Source organism: Pipistrellus kuhlii, unplaced genomic scaffold, assembly GCF_014108245.1.
Source record: "Pipistrellus kuhlii isolate mPipKuh1 unplaced genomic scaffold, mPipKuh1.p scaffold_m20_p_11, whole genome shotgun sequence".
Classification (NCBI taxonomy): domain Eukaryota; kingdom Metazoa; phylum Chordata; class Mammalia; order Chiroptera; family Vespertilionidae; genus Pipistrellus; species Pipistrellus kuhlii.
In genome coordinates, this window is record NW_023425416.1 from 50,867,768 (window position 1) to 50,895,417 (window position 27,650).

Sequence of the window (27,650 nt, forward strand, 5' to 3'; positions counted from 1 at the left end):
GCCGTGAGCACACTGGGCTCTGACCTTGGTGATGAGGTGAGGGTACTTCCGACAAGCAAGCTGCAGGACCGGCTCCTTGATGCCTTCTATGTCCAAAGACACTTGGGGAGCCGGCTCCTTCTCAACGAAGTGCAGTAGGTTCTCCACCTCCTTCCGAGTGAAGTTCAGCATTGGATTGAGATCATCCACCACGCGGTCTGGAAGGGAGCAGATGGGGACACCGTAGATCTGTATGTGGCAAAGACGACTGCAAAGGCACAGCTACAGAGATTAGCAGAAAGGAGAGAGGCTGTGGGTGGCACAACTGGCACTATACCTGAGCCACCGGAGGCAGCCCTCCATATCTGAAAGTTAAAGGTCTGAAGCCTTGGTGAAACGGAAATATTATAACAGAAACCTGCTAGTTCAGCTCTTATCCTAAACCCACCTCCAACAAGTTGAGGTCAGTGCCCTCTTAGGCAATAATCTGAGTCAGAAGGAGCTGGGAGGACTGCTGTGCTCCCACATCTCCCTGTCCCCAGAAACCTGGGGACCGCAGGATGGCAGCTATAGCAATTCATCTCTTCTGAACCGGAAGGCGGCCCACCTGACATGCCCTGCTTGGAAATCTGACGGTCGTAGATCTTCTTTTCGAGGGTGAAATCGGCCACAAGGCGGTAGATGTGGCAGGGCTTTTTCTGGCCGTAGCGGTACACCCGACACACTGCCTGGGCATCATGGCAAGGGTTCCAGGAAGCGTCAAACACCACCACGCGGTTGGCACCGATCAGATTCACGCCTAAGCACCCAGCCCTTTAAAACACAAACGAACAATCACAAGCCTTACATTTTAAAGGAATTTTTCAAGTCAGTTTTACCCACCGTGACTCCTACCCCAACACCCTCCTCTTTGTCCTAAGCCCCACATACCAAGATTCCTGCTGCCCTGCTGGTGGACAGTGCTATGTCCTCACCCACTCAATTATGCCCGAACGTGCAACACGCGAGTGCCTACCAGCGCAGAAAGCAGCCCGCTCTCCTCCCTGCGGAGTGTGATGTCACTTGGCAAGGGAAACTGCTAACAGCTCAGGAGAACGACTGGCTCATACCCTCTCAAGGGCATTCTGCTTGGCATGAGACAAACAGGCCAGCAGCCCTTTACAGCGCTGTTGCACTTGCTACTTGTTAAAACACCCTACATTCTCCACATCATCTCAGCTTCAGCACACTCTGAGGGAAAAGCTAATTACAGCCGTTGTTAATGAGGGTGTCAAAGAACTCAATGACAATGTCACAGTCGCCCTTTACCACGGCTTCCTCCTGGTGTCCCCTCTCTCTTCAAAAACAGTCACAGCCCAGCAGCTCTCTTCTGGTGGAAAGTGGACGAGCCTTCGGGGTGCCTCCCCCTGTGGCAGTCGCCCAGAACACCCCCTCTGGCCTGTCCACCCAGGCCCCGCTCACCTTGTGGAGAGAAGGAACAGCCAGGTGGTGAGGTTGCTGGGATCATTGAACTGGTTAATGAGCCGCTCCCTCTCAAAGGCAGGGGTGCTACCGTCGAGCCCTAGGACAGAAGGGAAGCTCAGAAATGGACAAATGAGGGCAGGGACACAGCAAAATCCTGAGCAAATGTGTTTTAAAAACAAAGCGCACACACACTACAGAGCTCAGCTCTACCCTGAGACCCAAGTTCCTATAACTTAAAAATACCTCCAGGTAGTTCCCATGAGCAACAAGGATTAGAATATCTTGTGTCGATTCAAGGCCAAGGTTCCTACTTTAGAGTGCCAAGAGTCATCCTAAGTATGGAGGCTTGGTAGACTGCCTCAGGTGGCCCTCTCCACAGTCCCGCAAATCCTGGCAGAGCACAGACGGACCAAGGGCTTGTTTGGATAGAGATAATGTTCCTCCACTAGGAACTGCATTGTTAACAAGCGCCCCAGCCTGAGAACTTGCTACAGGGAGACACAGAGGAACAGGTAGGGAGCAGCGGGCGGGATATCGCAGTGAAAGGGGGAAGCTCGAAAGGAGCAGTGCCCTTCCGTTAAGAAGCATAAGGCCCGGAGGCTTCCTTTGTCACCTTGGGTAAGGCAGAGAAAAGGGCAAAGCTAAGGGTACAGACTTCCACATGGAGAACAAAATTGTTCCAGTTCAGTGTCACTGGCTGGTACTGGAGGCTCTCTCATCAGCACTCCAACCTGCCTTTCCAACCCTATTTCTCACAAGTTCAAGCACAGCTCAGCACGACTCGCTGGGCAAACCCAGAGACATTACAAAGCTTCAAGCCAGACCATGTGCCGGGTCTCCTCACACCCCTGAACTCTCTGATGCTTCTCAGCAAGCGCCCTGCACCCCACAGGAGACACCTGCAGGGCCTGGAGACACTGTCGGTTGGCATAACTGAATTGGTGCTACTGCCATCTAGTGAACAGAGACCAGGGATGCTGCTCAACATCCTGCAGTGCACACACTGCCCGATAACACACAATTATTATACCTGGCCCAAATGTCAGCATCTGGTCAGTAAGGCCTGAGGTCAATACGTCTCACACTCTTAAGGAACCTTTTTATACATTTTCCCCCCAGTCACCATGCCCCCATGTAATTGTAACGCCACAGATCTATGGTATATGCTTACTTTCTGTATGCATATTTGTGCTTCATTCTTCAAAAAGTTTGTTTTTCTACCCCAAGAACCAGTGTTCACTACTCTAAGGCTGCCATCTCCCCCACAGAGAATACATGATCTAAACTTGTGTTCACGCTACTCCTTCCCCCTAGAATGGCCTCTGGGCCACACAAGCCCTGTTATCTGTCAACCCCTCTCCATGTCTGCAAGTCTAGTGCAAGCTCTGCCTCCTCCAGGAAGCTTTCTTTGACCAGCCTTACCAGGACAATTCTGCCTTCCTTAGAACCCAAGGATCTGTCATGTTTCATATGAAGATGAGGCCTATGCCTGCTACTTCTCTGTAACCCCCACCTCCATCTGCCTGAGCTCCTCAGCCCCAGGACAGCACCTCACACACGGCAGCTCACTCTCAGCTGAGCCTCTCTCTGCTCCTTAGCTAACCTCTCTGTGCCTGGTCTCTAGGACTGTGGCTACAAACAAAATATTTCGTAGAGAGAATGGAGGAGAAGAGAAATTGAGAGAGAAAGTAAACCCTTAAGCAGACTTCACCAAGGCGCCAGGAACAAGGCAGCAATGAACTCACGGAAGTAGCTGACATTTCGAACCCACTTCTGTACTCCTTGCCCCTCAGCACCGGGTAGGCAGGGCACGTCTCGTTTCCCTAGGAACTCCTCGATGAGAGCCAAGGTGGAAAGGCTCTGGCTGAAAGGACAACACTGGGTTCAGAAGGCTCAGACCCACAGGCACCGTGCTCCCCAACAGGCCCAACGCTGTGTGCAGAAATCAAACCAATCAAACCTCTGATGGTGGGAGCTCCCACAACTCACTCCCCGTAAGAGGTACCCCACCAAGAACCACCCAAGTATTCTTTCTAGCTCATAGTGAAAGCAGTCACCACACAATTACTGCCGGCACCGGCTAAAGACTCTCTGCCCTATGACTTGCTCAGCTGGGGAATTCTGGGGTTTCACTCAGTGCCTAGTATCCAATAGCATCAGCATTAAAAACCCACACTGTGGCCAGCCGGTGTGGCTCAGTGGTTGAGTGATGACCCAGGAGCCAAGAGGTCATTGGTTTGATTCCTGGTCAGGGCACATGCAGCCAATAGATGAAATTTCTCTCTCATCCATGTTTCCCTCTCTCTGTCTTCCCTTCCTCTCTCTCTAAAGTCAGTAAGAGCCTATTTTAAAAATAAAACAAAAACCCACACTACATGAGTAGACATCAGAGCCGACTGCAGGCCACAGGCAGTCTCACGCGGCTCCCGGGAGACGGGCACTCGGCTGCTCCCGAGTGTGCAGAGCGGTGTCCTCAGGAGTGAGCCCTAAAGGCAGCTCCCGCCCCATCAGAGCATTGCTGCCCTTGCAAATGCGTCCCCCGCGGAAACCCTCATTCCGAGATTGCCAAGCCGGGCCGCTGCCGCCGAGCTCTCCTTGGCGCACACTGGGCAGCACGCAGGAGAAGCAACTGCTCTGTGTTTGCTCCCTGAGGAGTCGGGCCGTGATGGGACTCCAAGCTCGGGCCAGACTGAGAATGTGACTCAGGAACAAACTGCTTTATTCGGCCTTATATACAAAGATTCCTTATTTTAAAAAGGCCAGGAGAAAGAGAAAGAAGCAGATGAGACCAAGGACCTGCTGTGTTTTCTGTGAAGAGCCAGACAGCGAATATGTTTAGGCTTCGAAGACCAGTCTCAGCTGTGTTTCCTTTTTCTTAAAACCCTTTTCAAATGTGAAATCTAGCCAAAACCGGTTTGGCTCAGTGGATAGAGCGTCAGCCTGAGGACTGAAAGGTCTCGGGTTTGATTTCAGTCAAGGGTATGTACCTTGGTTGTGGGCACACCCCCAGTAGGGGGTGTGCAAGAGGTAGCTAATCGATGATTCTCTCTCATTGACGTTTCTAACTCTCTATCCCTCTCCCTTCCCTTTTGTAAAAAATCAATAAAACATTTTTTAAAAATAATAAAATGTGAAATCTAGTTCTCAAGCTATACAGTAACAGGCCACAGGCCTACTGGCCTGGCCCCAGAGGAAGGGTTAGACTATGATCTACAACGTTAGCCTATGGCTTCAAATTGTTGTCTGAAGAGAAGAGCATTGGACCAAGAAAAAGACAAAATGCAAGGTCCCCCCAAGAAGCGCTGGCTTGCAGAGGAGTGGGGAGTGGGAAGGGGGCTGGCATGATCCCAGACGTTTCGCTCTGCAGGGATATGTCGCTGTTACCAGACACACAGTGTCATTCAGAAAGTTCTCTTCTACCTGAACACAAGGATCTTGTCACCAAGCTTCACGCTTTCCTCGATCAGGTGGAAAAGCAGGACCATCTTGGGAGAGTTCTCCAGGACTCCCGTCTGGTAATTAGTCAAAAGCTCCTTGGCCTGCGAGAGAAATGAGGCGGCTGAGCAGGTCCACAGGACTCTTTCCCTCCAGGACAGCAGCTCATAGGCCGCCTTCACAGATCCCTGCACAGGCCTGGGCAGCACGTGTGCTGCGCACCCACCCTCCCCCGTGTGGGCTTTACATCCCTTCTCAGCAGTGCTCTGCGGCCACAGGACATGCCTGACTCACCCACTCATACGTGACGATATTGTTGCCTCGCTCCTGGAAAGGGTTGAAGCCGACCCCCTGCAGGAACTTGCTGTTGGCTGCCTCTCCCATCGAGGCGGCCAGGGCGCTGTCCTCCCCCTTGACTTTTGTTCCCTGTGACGGGCAGCGGGCACTAGGCCCCGCGGAGCCCAGCTCTTCCACGTCCAGGTCCTGCTCATTGGCCAGGTTCTCCTTCTGCAGGGCTTCATAGAGCACGTCGGGGTGATTCCAGATCTGAGGGCAGGTCAGAAACAAGGGGCACGGGGCTGAGAACAGTGTGAAGCTATTCCAGATCTGGAAACATGTCCTTGCCCAACACACCTCCCACAGCACAACCACCACAAAATTAGACATCCCAACGCCCTTGGGCCGAAGACCTGCACATTCGTTTCCACTTACTGACTGATCACACGACACACAAACAGGAGAGGTCACACAGGGGCAAGCCAGTATGTATGGTACATAAGCCTTCATTCTATTCTTATTCAGTAAGAATGCTCCTGTTTCAGAGTGCCCACCGTCAACCACAGCATGAGGCCAGACAAAGTCTCCCTGCGGACAAATATATCTGCTTCCAGCTGACCAACCGTAAGGCAGTTAAGGGGCCACTCCTGGACGGAGCTGAGAATCCCTGGGGAGAAGGGCTGGTAAGATGGACCCTGGCACTGCAGCATGCTCCAGACCATGCGTGTCTGGTCTCTAGGGCTGTGGCTACAATGGAAATATAATACTCTGAAATGCCATCTATCCCCAGCCACACTCCTTCAGCTCACGTATTAAAGCAGTGCCCAGTCAGCAATGATGCCCAGCAGGGGAGCTGGAAGCTGCCTAAGAAACAGGTCCCCTGAGAGGTAACGGAGCACTTGCCAGGCCAAAGACAAGTGAGTGTCCATCAACTTGCTCATGAGGTGAGTGCTAAGGACACATGGCCTTGCTGTCCCCAACATCTGAAGCACTGTCAGGATGAAATACAGACATGGAAGGTGCCCCAACTACTAGCCTAAGCTATAGAGTTCTTGAGTCCAATCATGCAAGCAGGGATACTGTCCCACGATGTCCTACCATCAGCCCACAGGAGTAACGCCCGGGGGCCATGTGCACTCCTGGCCCGTGTCTCAGTACCCAAGGCCTCCACGCACCTTACAGCACACACAGAAAGCCTTGAGAGGGTTCAGCCCCAGCCAGCCGCTGCTGCCGCAGTCCCGGAAGCGGTCCATGAACTGTGTGTACAGATCGCGCTGGATCTGGGAGAGCCGCACCAGGATCACGTTCTCTTCCTTGGCGGGCAGGTGGATCTTCAGCACAGTGTGGCCTCTCCTAGAACGCAGACCAGAGCTGACAAGGCGCTGAGGCAGGGGCGTCAGTGCACGACAGAACAGACCTGCTTCCCGCCTCACCCACCCCTCGAGGTTCACAGCAACCACCAAGATGAAACTCATTAACAAAAAAAAGACCAAACTCATTTTAAGGATGAAAACGAAAGCAAGAGGCAGTGGCCTGCCCCGGGTCCCTGACAGGAATTCCAGGTTCTTACACCGATTCAGGGCTGTTCCTCTACGCTTTCTCCACATATGCCATGTTACCCAGGAAAAACAGGGGACTGCTGGGGATCAGAGTAGCTATGTGCACCAAGAGGCTGGCCCGGCAAGACCCGCCCTTAGAACCACCCGTGCCCCGTTCACACGAGTCAGCTGGATGCCAGCTGTCTGCTCCTCAGCAGGTAAGGCGGGCATCCATGGTGACCACAGATCCAACTTTTGAAGGAAGCACTTCTGGCCAAACTTCCAGAGGACTGAAAGTGGTACCCAGCCTCTGCCAGCGACTCAGGACATGTCCTTGAGTAAAAGGAGGTCGTGCTCATGGCCCTCTGGAGCGCCGCCCACTCCTTCAGAGGCCGGCTCACCTCTGCACGAAGCCCTCCAGCAGGCTGTGTAGCACGTGGCTGCGGTAGCGCATGAGGCGGACGTCCTGGGGCGTGCTGTCGATACACTGCCCGTTCAGGATGGGGCGCTCGAACATGTTGCTGAACTCCTGCCGGGTGCCCAAGAAGTCCGGGCGTACGAAGTCCACCATGCACCAGTACTCGATGAGGTTGTTCTGCAGGGGGTAGCCGGTCAGCACCACCCGGCGGCGGGAGCGAATGCTCTTCAGGGCCTGCGAGGTGCTGGCCTGGCAGTTTTTGATGCGGTGGCCCTCGTCGCAGATCACCACATCTGGGCCAGGGCGGCTCAAGGCCTTCTCAAACTCTAGGGAGGGAAGAGGATCCGCAGTCAGAGGGTGGGAGGGCCTGCTCTTAGTCAACAGTATGAGAAGTAAGGGTGCACCCTGGAGGAGACAGAAGAAATGAAGGAAGCAGGAAAGCAAGAGTCAGCCCCCATCGCTGAAAGGGAGCCAGCCTTCCAAGCTCCTATGTGGCGGGTGACGCGTGAGCCTGGCCTGTTGACTTTGAGTAAATCTCTCCCCCTCCTTTTCTCCCTGTTATGCTCAAAGTAAAACCGACTCGCGTTCCTAGGGCTTAGACCAACTGGGCAGCAGAGCGCATGGCTATACAGAGCGCCCGCCGAGGACTAAATGTGAGCCTGGGTGAGCCTGACAGGAGTGGTCCGGACACTCCAGCTGGCTCTCACCGCATCAGCATCTCGGTGGCAGAGGGCTCGCTGGGGAGCCAGCTGAGGGCAAGTCTTCCTGGACTCACGCCCCAGTCCTTGCTAAAAGGCCAACTCCCCCCAGCTGTGTAACAGATCAACCCTACAACCACATAGCCTCCCGGTGGAGAGGCCTGCGGGACGGAAGGGCCTCTGGACCCTCAGGAAACTTTCTTCCCCAAAGGGACAAAGACCCTTGGAAGAGGGAGTAGAACTATGAGAGGAATGGCTTTCACTCTGTTTTATAAATTCACAAGCAATAATGTCATTGCTCTGTGTATCTGTGACTAGGACTTTATAAACGTGTTCTTGGTGCTGTCTCAGATCACCGCTAGGAGGTGGTAAAGGCAGCAGTTACTGTCCCAGCTGCTCTGTGAGAGAAATGAGCCGGATGGGCCGGGGCTCCTCTGAGCCAGTCTGGGCCCTGGTCTAACCACTCATCCACGGCCAAGAGCCAGGATTCCTGGTTCAAGGCAACACAGCTCACATCAATAGAGCTTCACACTTGCCCAGGCGCTACTGCAGACACTACTTCTTTTTCCTGAAAAGCCCTAGGAAGAGCCCAGGAGGGGCTGCCCACCTCTCCGAAACTCCTGCTGGCGGTCTTCCTCATCCAGATCAATGATGACCGGGTGAGACCGTTTCTTGCTTCTCTTCGGTCTACCTGTGGCAAAGGATTTCTTCAGGGTGAGGAGTCTGTACATTTCGTACCCCATCAGCATCACCCCACCCTCCGACACCCAATCAGCCATCACTTTAGCTCGAGCTGCCATTGTCCTGAAAGAGTGAACAGAGAGAAAATATTACTGCTCCCGCTGCTCCAGGAAAAGTGCTCACAAGCACAGCTGTGCTGATGCACACTCAGGATCCTGACTGCCAAAGGCCAGGGAGCCGCACAGGGCTGGCCGCTGCCCAGGGACTTCCCCAGCATCCTAGAGATCACAGCAAGGATGGACGGGGGTCACTGATGATGGTTAAATAGCAAAAAACAGAAATCCAAGGGCACCAGGCAAGCAAAAGTGGCAACCTCCTTGGATGTACTTGCATGACTACAATACCTGAGGGAGAGTTACTCCTACAGTGAATAGAAAGCACTAAGGCAAGGGCTGCTCCTGCATTCGGGCTGCCCGGGTCCTGGTAGCTGAAGAGCCAGGACAAGCAGGAGAGGAAGAGCAGCCAAGACCAAGGACACGCGGCACAGTCCCTCCTTCCTGAGCAGCTGAGCCCTGATGCACGGGACTCAGTCCTGAGAGCTGAGCAGCAGGAGCAGGTGACAGCCACCTGTGGGCCGCCACCGTCTCCTCATTTACACGTGCATGACCAAGTGGCCGGAGGCAGCCTCCACCGAGGACAAAGCCTGCCTTCTCCATATCCATGCCGAGAGGCAAGGGTAGAATAGAGGCAGGCCTGGACCAAGAAATACCTTTAGAGTTTTGGGAATCAGGTTGAATATATGGAGAGGAAATATAATTTTGCTGAAATCTGAAACAAAAAAAGGTTTGCACCTTTCAAAGCCTGGAAGTTGTACCATTAAAGGTCAGCTGTAGCCCTGGCTGGGAGGCTCACTTGGTTGGAGCATGGTCCCACACACCAAAAGGTTGCAGAGTCAATCCCCAGTCAGGAATTGTGCAGGAGGCAAACGATGGATGTTTCTCTCTCACACTGATGTTTCTCTATTTCTTTCTCTCTCAAATATATATATATAATTAATAAACATATCCTCAAGCGAGGGTTAAAAAAAAGGTAAACTATAGATCAATGGTGCGTCGCTTGAAAGGAGACTTATGGGCTGCTAGGAAAAGAGAAAGTGAAAGGTAAAAGGTCAGATGGGAAGTTCTGTGCTATCACGCTGAGTGGTATCCTGGCACACCTGGTGTAATAGTAGCCTCAAGAGGACGAGAAGTTTCCCGGCCACATACCCTGCCTTCACCGAAAAGCCAGGCAAAGAAAAATGAGTGGCAAGAAGAGAGAGGGACACATCAAAACGCAAAGGAGTCAGGGAGGACAGGGCAGTCCCTGGACATCCAGGCCCCAGGAAGAAGCTAAACGGAAAGGGGCAGAGGGAGGCAGGCCACCTACTTGTGCTCATCGTTCAGGATGTGAACTTTAAAGAAGCGCGGCTGGACCTCCTCAGGCTTGCTGTCGGCGGGCAGGGCTTCGGGAGCTGGGAGCCACATGTTGAACTCCGCCAGCCAGTTCTGGAGAGTGTTAACCTGCGGAGAGCCAGGCCGCAAAGAGCGCTGTGAGGAGCCAGCTCCGAGCTGAGCTCCTCCCGCTTTTCGAGACAAGGGAGGGTTCCCGAGCTCTTTAGAGGGTGCCAGGCGGTGCCTCCTGAACGCTTACTGGCACAATGGCGAGGACGGTTTTGGCTGGCGTGTGGCGGAAGAGGACGTCGACGAAGGAGATCACTTGCAAAGTTTTCCCCAGCCCCATGCTGTGGGCCAGGATGCAGCCAAAGCCACTGCTGGTCTTAAACCTCTCCAGGGACTCAACCAGGTTATCATACAGGAACCGGATCCCGCCAATCTGGCAAGGAACACACACATGTCAGAAGGGCTGGCAAAGACCAGGGCTCTGGGTTCCTCACCTTGAATTAGTCAGAAGTGAGAGCAGCCATGACACCAGGCAGCTGGTATGGACGACTAAAGAAGTCTCCCACCGATACCGGTTTGGCTCAGTGGTAGAGCGTCGGTCTGCGGACTGAAAGGTCCCAGGTTCGATTCCGGTCAAGGGCATATACCTTGGTTGTGGGCACATCCCCAGTAGGGGGTGTGCAAGAGGCAGCTGGTCGATGTTTCTCTCTCATCGATGTTTCTAGCTCTCTCTCTCTCACTTCCTCTCTGTAAAAAATCAATAAAATATATTTAAAATAAATAAATTAAAAAAAAAAAAAACAATCTTAAAAAAAAAAAAAAAGAAGTCTCCCTGTACCCTGGCCAGTCTATTGGCTGGCAACACTCTTGTTGGAGAAAACAGAAAAACCTTCAGCTGGCACCGGGGCCCCTCCCTCAGCCGCAGCTGGCTGCCCCCCCCCCCCCCCCCCCCCGCAGCCCCTCCAGGAGGAGCCGTTCTTACTGCTGAGTTCTCACGTTGGGTCAAACCCCGTCCCCATGGAACTTTTGCTCACTGGTCCCGGTTCCAGGCTCTGGGTCAGCACAACTCCTGCCCCCTCCGTGAGAAAGGCCCTCAGACTCCGCCTCTCACATCCCTTCTGGAGCCTCACTTCCTCATCAAAGCACTGCTCTCCGAGAGCATCTCAACCAGCCTCACAGGCCCCCGAGGGGGGCTCCAGGTCAGTAAGCCAAGGGATCCAGCACGCTCTACGTGGCAGGGCGAACCGGGGCTTGTCCCCTCCCATTCACGGGAAATCCTGAAGCATCAACTGCTAGGAAGAAGGACCAGGCCTTTCCAATAGCTGCTCTGGTACCAACAGTACCTCCCGGGCTGTGATGCCAACGAGCACGAGCAGGCAATGTCCACGGTGAGGAAGCTGGAAGGAAACGAAGAGAGCCAAGCATTGCTGTACCTGATGGGGTTTCACTGCCCGAGCCAACTGTGGGGCCAGGAAGACGTTTTCCTCCTCCGGAGGGTGGTTCAGGTTGACGAGGACGCGCCCCAGAGCATCGCGCTGGTTTAAGACGTCATTCACGTGGGTGCCACCCTTCTCCTCTTCCTCGTCCTCCTCGCTCACAGACTCGCTGCTGTCCACAATGTGCAGAGTGTCCTCCTCGCCAGAGCTCAGTTCAATCACCTCTGAGACAGCGACAAGACAAAACAAAGACAGAGCCAGGAGCAGAGTGACTTCCTGCCCACGGTTAGTGACAGAGCACAGGAAGGCAGGCAGGCCTGGTTATCTCCTATGATAGCTTCAAGGTAAGCCAAGGGGAGATTTACGTTCACCAGGATGCCGCAGGGAATCTGTCACAGTCAGACCTCAATGTGCATAAGGAAGGCCCCGACTCTTCTATGAAAGTTCTGGCTTCATCTTACCATCTCGGCTGCTTTGTTCATCCTCGCTGCCACTGCTGCTGTCCAAACAAATGACTTCCTGGGCCAAGACCCGAGGGGGCAGCTGGGGACCATCACTTGCTCTTAAGACAATTTCTTCTAAGAAAAGAAGATGGAAGGGAACGTCAAACCACGTGTGGCAGTGTTCTTTTCAAATATCCTCTCCTTTTTGCTCTCACCAGGACTACCCCCAGGAGAGAAGCAGAGGGCATTCCAAAGCCCCTTTTCTCGGGTGGTTCTTACTTCCTGATTCCACCTGAGCACTAGAACAGGTCCCAGTCCTTGGACATGTTAAGATCCAAAGTTAAGGGGGGAAGGGGCCAAAATTTAAATAAGACCAGTGTGAGGAGCACACGTTCAGCCACCTGAACTTTGTAAATGAGATCCCTCTGCTCTAGAGCTCCCCAAGCTGACTGACTGGAAAGGCTCCCTGAGAGATCACGACCGGACTCCAGGTCTGTCCTTGCCCACCACAGGCTCTCCGGCCGCTCCTGCCGCACTGCTCACCGGGAAGAAACTCGAAGGGGACAGTGGGGATGGGAGCTGCGTAGTCCTTCCTCTGCTGCTCCAGGCGTTTCCTTCTTTCCAGCTCTTCTTGTTGTGCTGCTTTGGTAACTGCCTCCAACTGGTCCTCCCGGAGCAGCTTTCTAAAGGTCACAAGGAGAGGGCACTGGGTTCACTTGCGATCTGAGCGATGCAATGTGAAGCTACAGAGGACTCCGCATTGCTGAGCTCAGAGCACAGAGGTGAGAGGAGAAACATCAGTCCTACCAAACCCACGAAATGAGCAAGGCGTAAAGAAAAGGGACTTCAAGGCTCAGGAGTCACTGGCCTTATATTTTATATATAGACATACTGGTCTCATATATTTTTTATAATATCATTTAACTTCCTGACAGATGCCCCTGCCGATTCATCTCTGCACATAACAGAACAAGAGTAAAATAGAGTGATGTGATTCATAGAGCTGAAAAGCCGATAAAAATAGAGTTGGCATATGGAAAGGAGGATTATGGATGATTCTATAACCTTATTTCCCAAAGTTAGAGTAATATTTTTGAGTTGTCATTATGTCAAGAAGAGGGTAGGAGGAGAAAAGAGCATTTCTCTCTGGTAGACGGAGGGCTGTTGGGATTTGGGCAGTGAAGGAAGTGCATGCTCGCTGATTTCTCAGCTCAAGGAAGAAGCCCTGCTCGGGATCAGACATCCCCTCCACTGAAGCTGAGTTCTAAGAATAGAACTCAACTTTGTTTATCTCCTCTTGCTTTGAGACATAAGGGAAAATAATGGACGAATTGGGGTCCAAGCAGAGCACCCTATCCTGCGTGGGGCTTCCAGAGCGGGACACTGCCCAACAGAGCCCAAGTGCCATCGTCTGCCCGCATCTGGCCCTGAGCGGCACCTTCACTATTCCTCTGGGCACACGGCTCACACGCTTGTCCTTTGGAAAGAAGACTCCGCGCAGGCCAGGCCTCCTGCTCTGACAGCCTTCTGGTGAAAGAAAGCACGAACCTCCTCCCTCTACTCGGAGCGCAGCTCACCGTATGTTCCTCCTCATGTGGGAGGGCTTCTGAGCTCTCTTCTTCTTGGGGTCGTCAGAGGCCAGGCTCTTGCCTTGGTGGTGCCTAAGCTGCTCTGAAGGCTCAGACTGAGATGAGGTAGTTGAAGTGCACCGCGGCGGCCGCTGCCCATCTTCCTCCGGCTGGGCACACTCGGGGCCGTACATGTCCTCCAGGGATGGGTCTGAGCAGATAAGGGGAAAGAGGTGGCAGGGAAGTTCTGATGCTGGACACACCTGGGCTCAAACTTCACCTCAGCAACTTATTAGCTGGTGATCTTAGGCAACTTACTTATATCTCTCGGGACCTCAATGGACTTGTCTACCTAATGAGAATAATGATGCCCACACTTCAGAGCTACAGTGAGGACTAACCAGTGCCCGTTCCTAGCACCAAGCCTGGCTCAGGGCAGGCCCACAAAAAATGACAGCCATCATTCTTGCTATAATTTTGCGCGGCGGTCTGAGGACGGAAGCTTCGTGGCCTCAGTCTGCTCAGAAAGGAGCAGCTGGGTTCCAAACACAGCTCACTCTCACCTGTGTGACTCTAAGCACGTCGCATCTGCCAACCAGAAGAACAAGTGTCTTCAAGTGCTCACTTGTCCAATTCACTGCCTACGTATGAGGGCGTACAACAGGCAGGCACTGTCCTAGGTGTTGTAAGGACTACGTGTAACACTCCTTCCTTCAATAAGTCTGTTTTTTAGACAATCCGATTAAAGAATGGGCAGGAGACCTGGACAGACACTTCTCCCTCCACAGGAGATACAGACTGCCAGCAGACATATGAAAAGATGCTCAACAGCACTAATTACCAGAGATGCAAATTCAAAACTACAATGAGATACCCCTCACACCCATCGGAATGCTTGTATCAATAAATCACCACACGACAAGTGCAGGCGAGGGTGTGGAGAAAAGGGAAGCCCCGTGCACTGTTGGGGGGAATGCAGACTGGTGCAGCCGCTATGGAAACAGTATGGAGTTAATGCAAATAATTAAAAATCATTTCCACCCCATTTCTGGGTATTTATCCAAACAAATCCAAAACACCAATTCAGAAAGATATCTGCACTCCTATATTCATGGCAGCATTATTTACAATAACCAATCGTTCACTAATAGACAATTGGATAAAGATGTGGTACATATACAGTGGAATATTACTCAGCTATAAAAAAGAATGACCAGACCTGGCCAGTTGCTCAGTGGTTAGAGCATTGGCCCTCATACCAAAGGGGTTGTTGGTTTGATTCCTGGTCAAGGGCATGTACCTCTGTTTCGGACTCAATCCCCAGCCCTAGTAGGGTGCATGAGGGAGGCAACCAGCTGGTGTGTCTCTCATATTGATGTTTCTCACCTCTCTCTCTCCTCCCCTCCCCCCCATCTCCCTTCCATTCTCTCTAAAAATCAATGGGAAAATATCCTCAGGTGAGGATTAAAAAAGAAAAAAGAGTGGCCATTTGCCATAACATGGATGGATAGAGAGGATATTATGCTAAATGAAATAAGTCTGGCAGAGAAAAACAAATACATATGATTTCACTTATGTGTGGAATCTGAAAAACAAAATAAATGAACAAATAAAACAGAAACAAACTAATAGATACAGAGAACAAACTGAGTTGCCAGATGGGAAGAGGTTTAGGGGGCTGGGTGAACAAGGTGGAGGGATGAAGTACAAATTGGCAGTTACAAAACAGTCATGGGGATATACAGCAGAGCTTAGGGGATACAGTCAATAATATTGTAATAACTATGTGTGTTGTCAGACAGTACTAGTCTTACTGGGGGGATTACTTCCTACGTATATAAACATCTGCCCAACCACCTGATGCAACGCGGGAGGAAAGCTCAGCAAACTGTTTTCCTTAAGAACTATCGTTCCGCCGAGACCGGTTCGGCTCAATGGATAGAGCGTCGGCTTGGGGACTGAAGGGTCCCGGGTTCGATTCTGGTCAAGGGCATGTGCCTTGGTTGAGGGCATATCCCCAGTGGGGGGTGTGCAGGAGGCAGCTGATCGATGACTCTCTCTCATTGATGTTTCTATCTCTCTCTCTCCCTTCCTGTTTGTACAAAATCAATAAAATATATTTTTTTTAAAAAGAACTATCGTTCCTTCAGGCCCCTCACGCCTCCACAGAGCTAATACTCCCCTGGGGTTGCCACATGACAATACTGTCACCTTCTGCCTAACTCACAGCCCCGCACTCTTTCCTCCTAATAAACAAAGCCATCAAATCCCTCCTACCAGAGAACCAGGAGTGTGGACAGCAGACTCCCTGAGGGGGATAGCTACCACTAAACGGCCACTTTCACCAACACTGCACCTTGGCCTACACACCAATTACACTTGGGGCTGGGTTGGCACACTTCAACTTGGTGTTTTGCTGGATCCTCTGAACTGGTTTGGACAATGACCTTTGATGTTCTCCTGGCCTTAAGGCTTTTTGTTTTGTTTCTATTTCACAAGCAAATTTATTAAGTAACCACTCGGAAGAATAGTTGGAGGCGAGGTTGTTAGGGAGAAGGCAGATAAGACAGAGTCCAAGTACAGAGGGCAGGCCTTGAATAAGGCCAAGGGTCTGAATTTGATCTGCTGGGCCATGGGAACTTGTTGCCAACTGTTGTATTTCTTCCTTCTGGTCTGAGCCTTGCAGAGTGAACTGTTCCTGGGAGGAGGAAGAACAGAACCTGACAGCCTTTCAATATCACAGACAAGTTCACTATCAAACATTACAACTTGTGAGGCCTGGCTGTGAATTCTGTCTGGCAGAGGGTGGGTGTGGACATCTGCAGGAGAAATTTAAAATGATTAGACACAGCATATAAAATTCTCATGCACACTTGGTACAGACTCAGATTCTCCCTTTTCTTTATAAAGAGCTGGTCTACAGCTCTTACCACCCGGCATTCTTTGAACGAACCCTCAACCTGTGGTTCAACAACCACTGCTGGCTTGTCAGAGCTTCAGTTTACGTATGTGCTGATATGTAGTCTGTCACATAAGTCAGTGGTTTACAGTGCTTCATGGCTGCCTCATGCTTCTTCTGAAATGTCTGGTTTCCACATCTTAAACTGTCCTTGCCTGGCTCGGTGGATCAGCTGGTGGAGTGTCATCCTATTCACCAAAAGACTGTGAGTTTGATCCCTGACTGGGGGCGCACGCAGGAAGCAATGGACTGATGTTTCTCCCCATTCCCTTTCCCTCTCTCTAAAATCAATGAAAACATATCCTCAGGTGAAGATTAAAAAAACAAAATAAAACAAAAAAACACCAACGAATTCCACATCTTACTATGTGCCTCTTGGCATGATACAGTAGGATGTGTGTGCCAAAAAACTGAGTCTGCATCTGAACTCACCTTGTTATCTCACTCCCAGTTTGCAAAACTACAGGGGACTAAGGACAATGGTAAACTTGGCAAACAATACCACAGGGGAGCATGCATGCCATTTTACAGATGAGGAAACTTGTCTCAGAGCTGTAAACAGTAAAGACAAGATTCTGTGTTAACCAGGTGGTCGATCTGGCTCCAGAGTTCATGCTCTTAGCACCACACTGCAGTCGCTTCTCTACCCCATTTCCCAGAAGGTCATGTGGGGAGAAATAGAATTCAGAGACAGAGCTACATATGTTCTCTGCCTTGGTTTACAACAAGGTTATAGCAAAAATGCAATACAGAGTGCTGGAGCCATTAGAAAATCATATTGGGGGAAGAGGGCATGAATTTGACCCCTACCTCACACCACACAAAAATCAACTCCAGATAGATCACAGAACTAAGTGCAAATAAAACATTAAAGCTTCTAGAAGATAACAGGAAAATAGCTTTATGACCTTGGGGGGGGGGGGGGGGCGACAATTTCTTAAATAAGGCATAAAAAGCACTAACTATAAAGGGGGAAATGATAAATTTGATTTCATTAAAATTTAATAATTGCCCTTGCTGGTTTGTCTTGGTGGATAGAGCATCAATCTGCGGACTGAAGGTTTGATTTCGGTCAAGAGCATGTACCTTGGTTCCGGGCACATCCCCAGTAGGGGGTGTACAAGAGGGAGCTGGTCAATGATTCTCTCTCATTAATGTTTCTAACTCTCTATCCCTCTCTCTTCCTCTCTGTAAAAAAATCAATAAAATATATATATTTTTTAAATTAGCACCACTTAATTTCTAACAAGAGGTCACCCCAAACTCTGACTCAGGCTGCTCTGAAAATCAGTCCAGTGCTCACAGTGAGAATCTGAACAGCACCTGTGAGAACCCAAGTAAACAGACCCCAGGTTCCAGGTACATCCCAAACCACCACCATGCAGGCCCCTGCCTACCTCTGCCCCTTGCTCTCTATGCTCCAGCTGCCACGGCTTCTACCTTTCTGATTCTTAAACAGATTTGTTTCCACCGCAGGGCCTTTGCCCTGGCCCTCTGCCTAGAACATTTCACTCCCGATTTCTTTACATTGCAAGCAAAGAGGACAAGTAAAATGGGGTCAGAGAAAAAGCAAACTTCCTGTAGAAGAGTCGGAGACCCAGTGGCTGAGAAAGAGACCAGCTTTCCTGATCCATGGTCCAAGGTGGACGGAGCCAGCCTGAAGCCAAAGTTGACATCAAGGAGGCTTGCTGTCAACAAGATGTTTGTGAAACAGGTTACAGAGGGTCTAAGCATGCCGTCATCTCCCTGCAGTTCCAGGTTCCTACTATCCTGATATGCCATATAAAACAGACAAGAGGAAAGTAAATAAAGAAGGCCTAGATGTTCTAGATTAGGGGTGTCGAACTCAATCAGAGAAGGGGCCAAAATCTAAAATCCAGCCTAAATCGCAGGCCGAATGGTTTACTGAACAGTCATAAACTGTCATTGTGATGGAAACGCAGCGGAGTGCAGTGATGACAGCGCGGTGCGGGCCACATTGCAAGGCCTGGCGGGACGGATTTGGCCCGCGGGCCTTGTGTTTGACACATGTGTTCTAGATCGTTGTACCCATCGTGCCAATCTGTGTCCAGATCTTGATTAGCTAACTTATACTAGGGCTTCTCGGACTTCTCCATTGAGGGGTCCTACATGCCCAGCAAGAGATTAACCTTGAGGCTGAGCTGGAAGAAAATAGAGCCAGAAAATAAGGAAAGCTCATTCCAGAGGCACCAGGTTTTGAATCTTTGTCTCTAACAACAGACCCCAAAGATGCTGACACCCAACTGTGCCTATTTCAAAAGAATAGAGAAAGCCCAGTATAGACGTCAAGAAAAAAAAGCCAAAACCAAACAAAAACAAAAATTCCAGGGGAGGGGTCTGGGGGCGACGGTGACGGGGGGAAAAAAAAATAATAAAATAATAAAATAAATAAAAAAAATAAAAATTCCAGGGGAAGTGGGGGAAAGTGTGAGAAAATGCTTGTGAAAGGACAGAGCTAGCACTCAGAGGGAAATTTATAGCTTTAAACTACTCCAGTGCACGAATCTGTGCACCAGTGGAGTCCCTCGGCCTGGCCTGCGGGATCAGGCCAAAACTGGCTCTCCAACATTCCCTGTGGGGTCCCAGGATTCAAGAGGCGCAGGCTAGGCTGCAGGATCCCACTGGTGCAGATCAGGGCCAGGGAGGGACCACAAGAGGGCTCCACAGCTGGACCCCAGCAGCAAACTAACCTACTGGTCGGAACAACTACCCCCTGGTGGTCAGTGCATGTGACAGCAAGTGGTTTAGTGGCCTTAACTTATCATTAGCATATTATACTTTGATTGGTTGAACAGCCGACTGGATGTGCATACACTTAGCATATTAGGCTTTTATTATATAGGATGCTTATATAAGGGTGGGGGGAGCCTAAAATGAGCTAAGCATATTCTTACGAAGTTTGAAAGTAATGCAAAATAAATCCAAAAGAAGCAGAAAGAAGTGTACTATAAAGTAGACATTACAAAGTGAACAAATACAATAGAGGGGTCACGAAAGCCAAAGGACAATGGTTTGAGAAGATTAGTAAGATGTTCAGATGTTTCTGTACACTATGCGGAAGCAATATAAAAGGGAGCTGCTGTTATTCAATAGAGGAAACTTCAAATAAAAAGTGCTATAGTAATAGTTTCCTTTTTGAAAGGGTTTCTCAAGCTCAGCGCTATTGACATGTTGGGCTGGGTAACTCATATAGGAAGGGTTTTCCTATGCAACGGATGTTTAGCAGCATCCCTTCTCTCTCCCCACAGGGGGCCAGAAGCACCAACCCTCACTGCTCATGTCCACACAGGCAGAATTGTGAGTGTAATTTCAGGAAACTCTCAGACCACTCACTGTGACTCCCATGCCTACCTGTAGCCACCTCATGGGTCCATGACACTGGACCACAAAGTGTGGTCACAGGGACTCTGCCACTGACTCCTCCACTTCCAAATCCTCAGACTTGAGTCTGCATGCCAGTCAAAGACAAGCTGAATAAATGCTAACGGTCCTTCCAGCACTAAAGCAAGACTTATGTAGAATAGCCCACTTCCTGGGAAGAAGCATGTGAGTTCATGGTTGCTGTGTTTGCAGTCTCTGGCTTTTCATGATGGATGACCTAAGAAACCCAACTGGAAACAGCCAGCAAAGAGTCCATTGGAAGAAAAGATAAGACCACCTCCAGCACTAACCATCAAGCAGGTCCTCCTCCTCATCCCTGCTGTGCTCTTCCACTGCCACCTCCTCCTCCTCCTCCTCCTCTTCCGCATCCTCCAGCTCCACGTCCGGGTCCAGGTCTGGATCGCTCCCTGAGGCGGATTCGTCTGACATGGCTCCCAGAAGTCCTCAGTGGGCATTACCGACTCATGGTGCACTGCAGGGGTCCTAGGGAGAGGACAAGAGGCACAGCATCACCACGGGCTCTCCTTAGAGCATGATCCTTCAAAGAGAAATGCCATCAACCCCCTGGAGCTTTCTAAGCAGGGCAAGGTAACACACCCACACTCAACTCTGCCCACAAGGACACTGGCCCTGCACTATGTTTTGCCAACTCTCTGCCCACCTCAGAATTCCCATTTGTTCGTTCCTTCACACATAAACTCCCCTAAGCACCACCTCTCTACATCCATACATATCTATTCATACACACACACGGCTATATATTCACAGGCACTGTGCTAGGCTTTGGGGACACAGCACAGAGAAGAACAAAGCATGCTGGGAGGACTGCAGGAGGGAATGTGCCAGAAGGAGCTGCTACTTTAGGGGGAGGGGGGACAGCGAAGTTTCCATTAAAAGAGGCCAGAAGGAAGAGGCAGCCACTCAGCCATCTAGAGGGAGAATATTCTAGGCAAATGTGCAGCAAGGGCAGAGCCTGGAGTGGGCAGTACCTGGGAGTGGGTCCTGCCTCCAACAGGCCAGGGCCGTCCTCGGAGCACAAAGAAGACAGTCCCCTCTCCAATCCCCCGAAGGAAGGGCTTGCAGTGGGCAGCTGGCTATCCACCACAGTCACCCCTCCGGAACACGTGGCAGCCTCAGACTACCCATGGCGCAGAATGCCTTGTGCCCATCTGAGCTCTCAGGCTCTGTTCTACCTCTTGGCCCCGTTCCAGCTCCATTTCTCCCAAAAAGCCTTTGTCAACTGTACCAAACTTCTGGGATCGTCTTCCCTCTTCCGAACTCCATTGGCCACACCGACATGTGGACCTGCAGTGAAGGCTTCATGCTGGCTACCTGGCAAAGAGGTTTCTTACCCCCTCGCCCCACAGAAACCCTCTAAGGGCAGGGACTTAGCTGGGAACTGTTTCGTTGTGTCCTGGAGCTGGAAGCATGTTGTATTCAGACCATTCATTCATTCCCATTCACTTGCTCATTTGCCAACCTGCTCTCCTATGTCTAGTATGTGTAGGTGCTGTGCATGTCTGTCTGTTTCTCTCCCCACTTTACTATTAGCTTAAAGCCGGGGTTGGGGGGGGAGGGGGAGAGAAACAAGATAAAAGGAAAGCTTTACCTTGCTTTGAGATAAAGCAAATATATTAGCATTAAGATTCACTGAGTTATTTCCATTTTTCCACATATTTCCGTTTTTTTCCTTAAATATATTTTATTGATTTTTTACAGAGAGGAAGGGAGATAGAGTCAGAAACATGGATGAGAGAGAATCATCGATCAGCTGCCTCCTGCACATCTCTTACTGGGGATGTGCCCACAGCCAAGATACATGCCCTTGCCCGGAATTGAATCTGGGACCTTTCAGTCCACAGGCCAACGCTCTATCCACTGAGCCAAACCAGTTTCGGCTATTTCCAATTTTTAATAAAATGTGGGGGAAGAACACAAGAGAAATAATCTTTACAAGGCAAGCTGCTGCAGACAACCACATCAACAATCAGCTCACCCTAAAATTCCTACATCTCCCAAAATAAAACAGAAACACAGTCTCTAATTATTCAACACAAAATACTACTTCAAAGCTGGTATCTGTATTAAGGTGCAGACACAACTTAAAACAGAACTTCTATTTTCTCCTGAACAGAAAGAGAAACAAAAGGAAGCAAGCTGGACCCTTGAGAGCTGTGGGAAACTAGAACTTAAGTTTAGACGCTTAGGGTAAAGCCCCAGGAATTATGAATGTGTATGTCCTGATGGGGCAGATACCTAGCCTCTCAAAACAAGGAAGCAAAGAACAGCTGTGAAATGATTCAGTACCAAAGTTTAAATTTCAGCATTAATAGCACACTTCCACAAACACTCACAAAGGGCCCTGCGTCACAGGGGAAAGAAGTGGTCCGCAAGTACAAAAAGTGTAACTAATGCTGAGCCACCAGCCACTAAGTGACAAAGCAGATTCCCAGCCTCTGAAGGAATGACTCCTTATGTATAAGTTCATGAGGTCTCAGAGAGGAAGTCGTAGATCAGCTGCTTGGAAAAGGAAGTTTCTTTCTGTTGAGAATCCATCAGGAACCACTGTGCTTGGAAGTCGGTGTGTGTGATCAGCATAGCCCTGTTCATCCCGGCCTGCTCTGAGCTAAGTGTTTTGCTTACGGTGTGCTTGGCTGATTGTGGAGTGGCTTTGAGAGAACTGATTTTAATTAGCAAGTACGTTTAGGTCACCTGCATGCCTGTCATTATAGGGAAGAAAAGATGTGGTGGTGGAGAATGTCAATAGGCAGAGGAAAAAGGAAATCCTAAGGTTTGCAAGAGCAGGGGTGGCCCTGGAGATACAATGCTAACCAAAAGAGGCCAATTAGAAAAAGACAAGTACCGCCTGGTTTCACTTATATGAGGAATCTAATGAACAAAATAAAATAACAAAATAGAGACTAATCTATACAGAAAATAGACTGACAGCTGTCAGAGGGAAGGAGGGTTGGATCGCTGGGTGAAAAAGCAAAACAAACAAACAAACAAAAGCCCATAAATCACAGGTCTTATAATAAAATTTTAACACTGTGCTGTGAAACCACAATGGTAAATAAATCCCAAAGGCACCTGAAAGTGGAGTGTTATGTCTATGACTATTTCTTGCTTCCTGAGTATATTAAACCTAATTTTTGCCCTTTCATTCTGTTTCAGCCTCCTGTATAAGGCCGTATTTTCTGCCCATCATACTTTGTAATAAAACTTGAACATAAAAAAAAAAAAAAAAGCCCATAAATCAGACACAGACACAGAGGGAAAGGGCTGGGTCAGCAGAAGAGAGTGAAGGAGGGATAAATGGTGATGGAAGGAGACTTGACTTGGGGTGGTGAGCACACAATTCAATATACAGGTGATGTATTAGGGAATTGTACACCCGAAACCTATTTAAATTTTATTAATCAATGTCATCCCAATAAATTCAATAATAATGAAAAAAGCTAAAAGTACAAACTCACTGAAACTGGGGCAAACTCTTACACTTACACTAAGCCTGTATGCCCACCTGCAGTGTGTAAAGTTGTATAAAAGGCACTCAATAAGCATACTGGTGACTGGAAGAAAAGAGGAGAAAAGAAATGAGCTCCTGGTAGAACTCGGTCCACGTGAGCCCTCTGCATCCCCAGTGAGGAGGGGCTCGGCTCCCTCGGAGGAACCAGGAGAGGGACTATGGCAGTGCTGACTTAATGAGGACTCTACTCCTACAAAACAAACTCCAGGAATCACAGTCTATTTTAATGAAACTGGAGAACTAGCTATTTAAAGGAACTCTAGAGAGAACCACTTTAAAAAGCAAACATTTAATCCCCAAGTAATGTTAATATCTACAGCTTAATATAGTGGGTCCCTAAAAGAAGACTATAATTATGAAGAATCCCACAGCCAATCCCAGGCCAGCCCTCAGCAATCTTGAGAGGGAAGGAAAAGGCTCTACTGCCCTACATAAGTTCAAAGACAACGGTCTGCAGAGCAGTGCCTGCCCAGGAATCAGGGGACTTGATCATGAGGGCATAGTCCTCAGACATACCCTAGGGGGGATGGGGATACGCAGGAGAAACACACACACTCACACAGCCTGTGCTCACAAAGCAGACCATGCTTGGAGAGTCCTTACTGAAATCATAGACCTGCAGGCGCACCCGGCCTCACCACAGCAGGGCAGCCCTTGCAATCTCAGAGATGTCTCTGTGGTCCTTGGCAGCATCTCCATCCTGCCTTTGGCACAAAACAATCCATTCCAAACTGCCACGGCCTCGTCGGTTTCTGTGACCTTCAGTAGTATATTGTCTCTTCAATCTCAAAGCAATTCCCATGGCAAGTGCCACTCACACTTTTTCCATTAAGAATATAAACAGCCCAGCTGGTGTGGCTCAGTGGTTGTGTGTTAACTATGAACCAGGAGGGCAAAGTTCAACTTCCAATCAGGGCACATGTCCGTGTTGCGGGCTCAACTCCCAGTAGCATCGTGCAGGAGGCAGCTCTCAACAATTCTCTCTCATCATTGATGTTTCTATCTCTCTCCCTTCCTCTCTGAAATCAATAGGGAAGGAGGGTTGAGTGGTTGGGTGAAAAAGCAAAAAATAAATAAATAAATAAATAAATAAATAAACACACACACACACACACACACACACACACACACACACCCAACCATGCATTTATGCTAATTTACGGGGGGGAGGGGTCTTTTAAGAGCATGAAAACATTCAGTCCAAAACTTTGGGCAACACCCCTCTAAAAAACCCTTTAGTCAAAGACGCGCGGGGGGGGGGGGGGGGGGGTGTCAGTCCATATATGGTGCCTCTGGGAACCCACAAGATCCCTCCAGTCTGGGAGAGCCACTGGGGCGGATCTTTCCTGTGCAAGACAAAGGCCTGATGTGCCCTTCACACTTCCGTGGAGCCCAAATGCCTTCTGATGATCAGTCTCTTAAAAACACATTTCACACACACAAAGCAGCCACAGAACGCAACTCCCACAGCTCAAAGTATTTGACTCGGAAATCTAATGAGACTTTGGCAGTTTGGAGCTGAGGACAAATGAGGAGGAAAGGTAAACAAACACCCAGGGCTCTAAGGAGCCGGCCCCGGAGACTCTCCAGCCTCCAGGTACCAAAGGAAGAGAGGTGGCGTTGTAAAATGTCACATGAACATCAAAACCTATTTGAACAGTCCATGCCACACTCTAACAAAAGCTACAAGATCAATCTGATACAAAAACAGTATACACACATTATTTTATAAATGTAATTAACCATCAAGGGCAAACTTTCTCGATGACTTGAGTTAATTCTACATTTGCAAAGTCAAACTTTTACTCCTACCACTGGATCTGGGCCTTTAAAATGGCCAACGGCCGAGGTTCCCTGCGTTCCCCCCTCAAAGGTCCCTCTTAGGTCACTGGCCAGACATCCCGCAGGGTCAGCCCCAGGGGCCGAGAACGTAGGAGGAAAGCTCTAGAAGGCCGCTCCTAAGGGGAGCAAATGAAAGACTCTCTTCATTCTCCGTGGAATAAGCTGGGAAAGGAGGGGGGTGTATGGAGGAGGAGCCGGGAGAGAGAACGAACTATTGAGTTGGGAAGATAGGAGCTAAAGCAGGGATGGCAGCTTTGGCTGTGAGAAGCCTAGACATAGCCACTACTCCCCCGAGAAATCAGGGCTCTGAAAAACTCTCTCTCTCTCCCTCTCCCTCTCCCTCTCCCTCGCCACACACACACACACACACACACACACACACACACACACACACGCATGCACGCACATACATTAAAACATCAGCTCAGTGTAATCTGAGTGAGGGCGGTAAAAAAAAGGAAGTTAGGGTTCCCACATCTCTGAACACAGGGACTGAAACGAGTAAAAGCAATGGGGTGAGTGTGTTACCTCTCAGCGTGGGAGCCTGTGTCTCTCTCCACCCCGCTCCCGCTTCACGCACAGATAAGGACCCACAAGGCAGGGGCATGGATGGCCACATCCTAGGCTTCCTGGAGCCTAAGTCAGCCCCGAGACCAGAGCCGCCTGAAAGCAGGTCAGGTTTACCTATCCGGTGGTAAGACTGAAGCTAGGAGAAAAGCCCAGTCATGCTCCAGTCCCAGCCCTCCGACAGGGTCCCCCCCACTTCAGCTCCCCGACCCCAGCCTCTCCCCAAAGCCCAGGCCTGTGAGGCTCCTCCCCCCTAAGCGTTCTGCGGGCACAAAGCCACGGAGCTCAGTCTGGGCGCTTCAGACCAGACACACAAGCTGTGCACAGAGGGGATGTGCCCTAGTAACTCTGCCGTTGGCATGAGCTTTGGTAAAGACTTCTCTGTATCTGTCAACCTACTCACGAGACACAATCCTGAAAAGTTCTATGCAAACAGCATTTCAGCAAGTCAAAGCTTTTATAGCAGGGACCCAGCGTGAAGCTTCTATAATACAACTCATAACCACTAATTTTCTGAGTTGATGAGGATCACTTTAGATTTTCATTTTTCTTTTAAAATAGCTACAGCTAGAAGGCTGTATGGTGAGTGTGGTCCTTCCTAAAAGGGATGACTGCTCCTTTTGTGATATGTTCTGTTACACTGTCAAATACTTTACAGGGAAATGTATGTACTAATGTCATTTTATTACATGGTTACTCAGGTTTTTCACTTTGGCTTTGCCAGTGCCTTGGACACTCTATATTTAGCTCCTTAAAAACATAGGTAAGCGCTGGCTCCACTTCTCCCAGTTCTAACAGGAAAGGCAATGCTAGTCAGGTGCAGCCTCCTTAAGATACTCAGGGTACAAGACACAAGTGTAATTGGTATCACTCCTCGCCCCACCCTCTAAAAAAAAATCAATTAAAAAAAGAAAATAGCCTAAACCGGTTTGGCTCAGTGGAAAGAACATCGGCCTGCGGACTGAAGGGTCCCAGGTTCGATTCTGGTCAAGGGCATGTACCTTGGTTGTGGGCATATCCCCAGTGGGGGGTGTGCAAGAGGCAGGTGATTGATGTTTCTCTCATCGATGTTTCTAACTCTCTATCCCTCTCCCTTCCTCTCAGTGAAAAATCAATTAAAAAATTTTTTTTCCTAAAGAAAGAAAGAAAATAAAAAACACCACACACACAAACCAGCAGTAACCTAGGACTAACAAGGTTAATTAGCCTCCCACCTCCCCAGGTGCAGACAGGATGGCTTCTTGCTGGGGCAGCCTCTCTCCCCTCCCCTGGGCCCGGGAACTGGAACCACCTGAGGCAAGTCTCAGGGGCTCCTGTGGAAGGCTCTGGTCTGACCAATGTCATAAACAGCACCCCCCCACCGGCAGGCGGAATTAGACTCACCAGCTTGCCCTCCCTCCTCTGTGTAGATGTGGCCCAGTTCTGAGCAGTTTCTAAGGAGACTTACATAATGGATCCTAGATTACACGTCTCACTGGCATTTTATGGCCAAGGTTACCCACCTGTGCCCCGTTCCTAGGCTCCCTCCCACTCAGCAGCATGGTAGCAGGAAGGAGCTGAAGACTCGGACCACTGAACCATCAGTTACTCAGGGAAACTTGCCCTGTAAGTCTCTCTGTCGTCTAACACTGGACCTAACGACTGAAAAAAACAGCGCCATCCGAATATAAAGATGCTGTTACGTGGAGAGAAGGCCGAATTTCATCACACCGAATGGGAGGCGCAGAGAACATAAGAATTCACACAGGGACCTATGGCCAGGAGCTGGGAGAGGGGATGAAGGACAGCGGCCTGGAGAAATATTGGGAAGAGAAGGCTCTCAGAGTTATTTTGGTGCTCACGGACACTCATTCCCCCTCGTCCAGGAGGGGGTACAGTCTGGGGCGGCACGGTTTCTCTCTGACCAGGTGAGGCTGCACCTGGAATCAAACTCCCAGCCTCTGCCTCATCAGCGCTCGCTATGCCAGCTTACAACA

At 50.0% G+C, this 27,650-nt stretch overlaps 1 protein-coding gene across 2 annotated transcripts in view; it reads right to left on the minus strand.

Moving 5' to 3' along the window:
- LOC118715618 (testis-expressed protein 264) overlaps positions 1–27,650 on the minus strand; it is a 79,008-nt gene that overhangs the window by 38,153 nt on the left and 13,205 nt on the right. For both annotated transcript variants that reach the window (XM_036432167.2, XM_036432166.2), the window contains exons 2-17: positions 20,027–20,219; positions 13,385–13,586; positions 12,351–12,490; positions 11,826–11,942; positions 11,362–11,588; positions 10,179–10,361; positions 9,915–10,048; positions 8,416–8,612; positions 7,094–7,436; positions 6,330–6,507; positions 5,173–5,424; positions 4,864–4,982; positions 3,189–3,307; positions 1,441–1,540; positions 587–792; positions 25–197 (exon numbers count right to left, since the gene is read on the minus strand). In XM_036432167.2, the coding sequence (XP_036288060.1) occupies positions 25–197; positions 587–792; positions 1,441–1,540; positions 3,189–3,307; positions 4,864–4,982; positions 5,173–5,424; positions 6,330–6,507; positions 7,094–7,436; positions 8,416–8,612; positions 9,915–10,048; positions 10,179–10,361; positions 11,362–11,588; positions 11,826–11,942; positions 12,351–12,490; positions 13,385–13,586; positions 20,027–20,165 (2,829 nt within the window). In that variant the 5' untranslated portion in view covers positions 20,166–20,219. The remainder of the gene's footprint in view (positions 1–24; positions 198–586; positions 793–1,440; positions 1,541–3,188; positions 3,308–4,863; positions 4,983–5,172; positions 5,425–6,329; positions 6,508–7,093; positions 7,437–8,415; positions 8,613–9,914; positions 10,049–10,178; positions 10,362–11,361; positions 11,589–11,825; positions 11,943–12,350; positions 12,491–13,384; positions 13,587–20,026; positions 20,220–27,650) is intronic.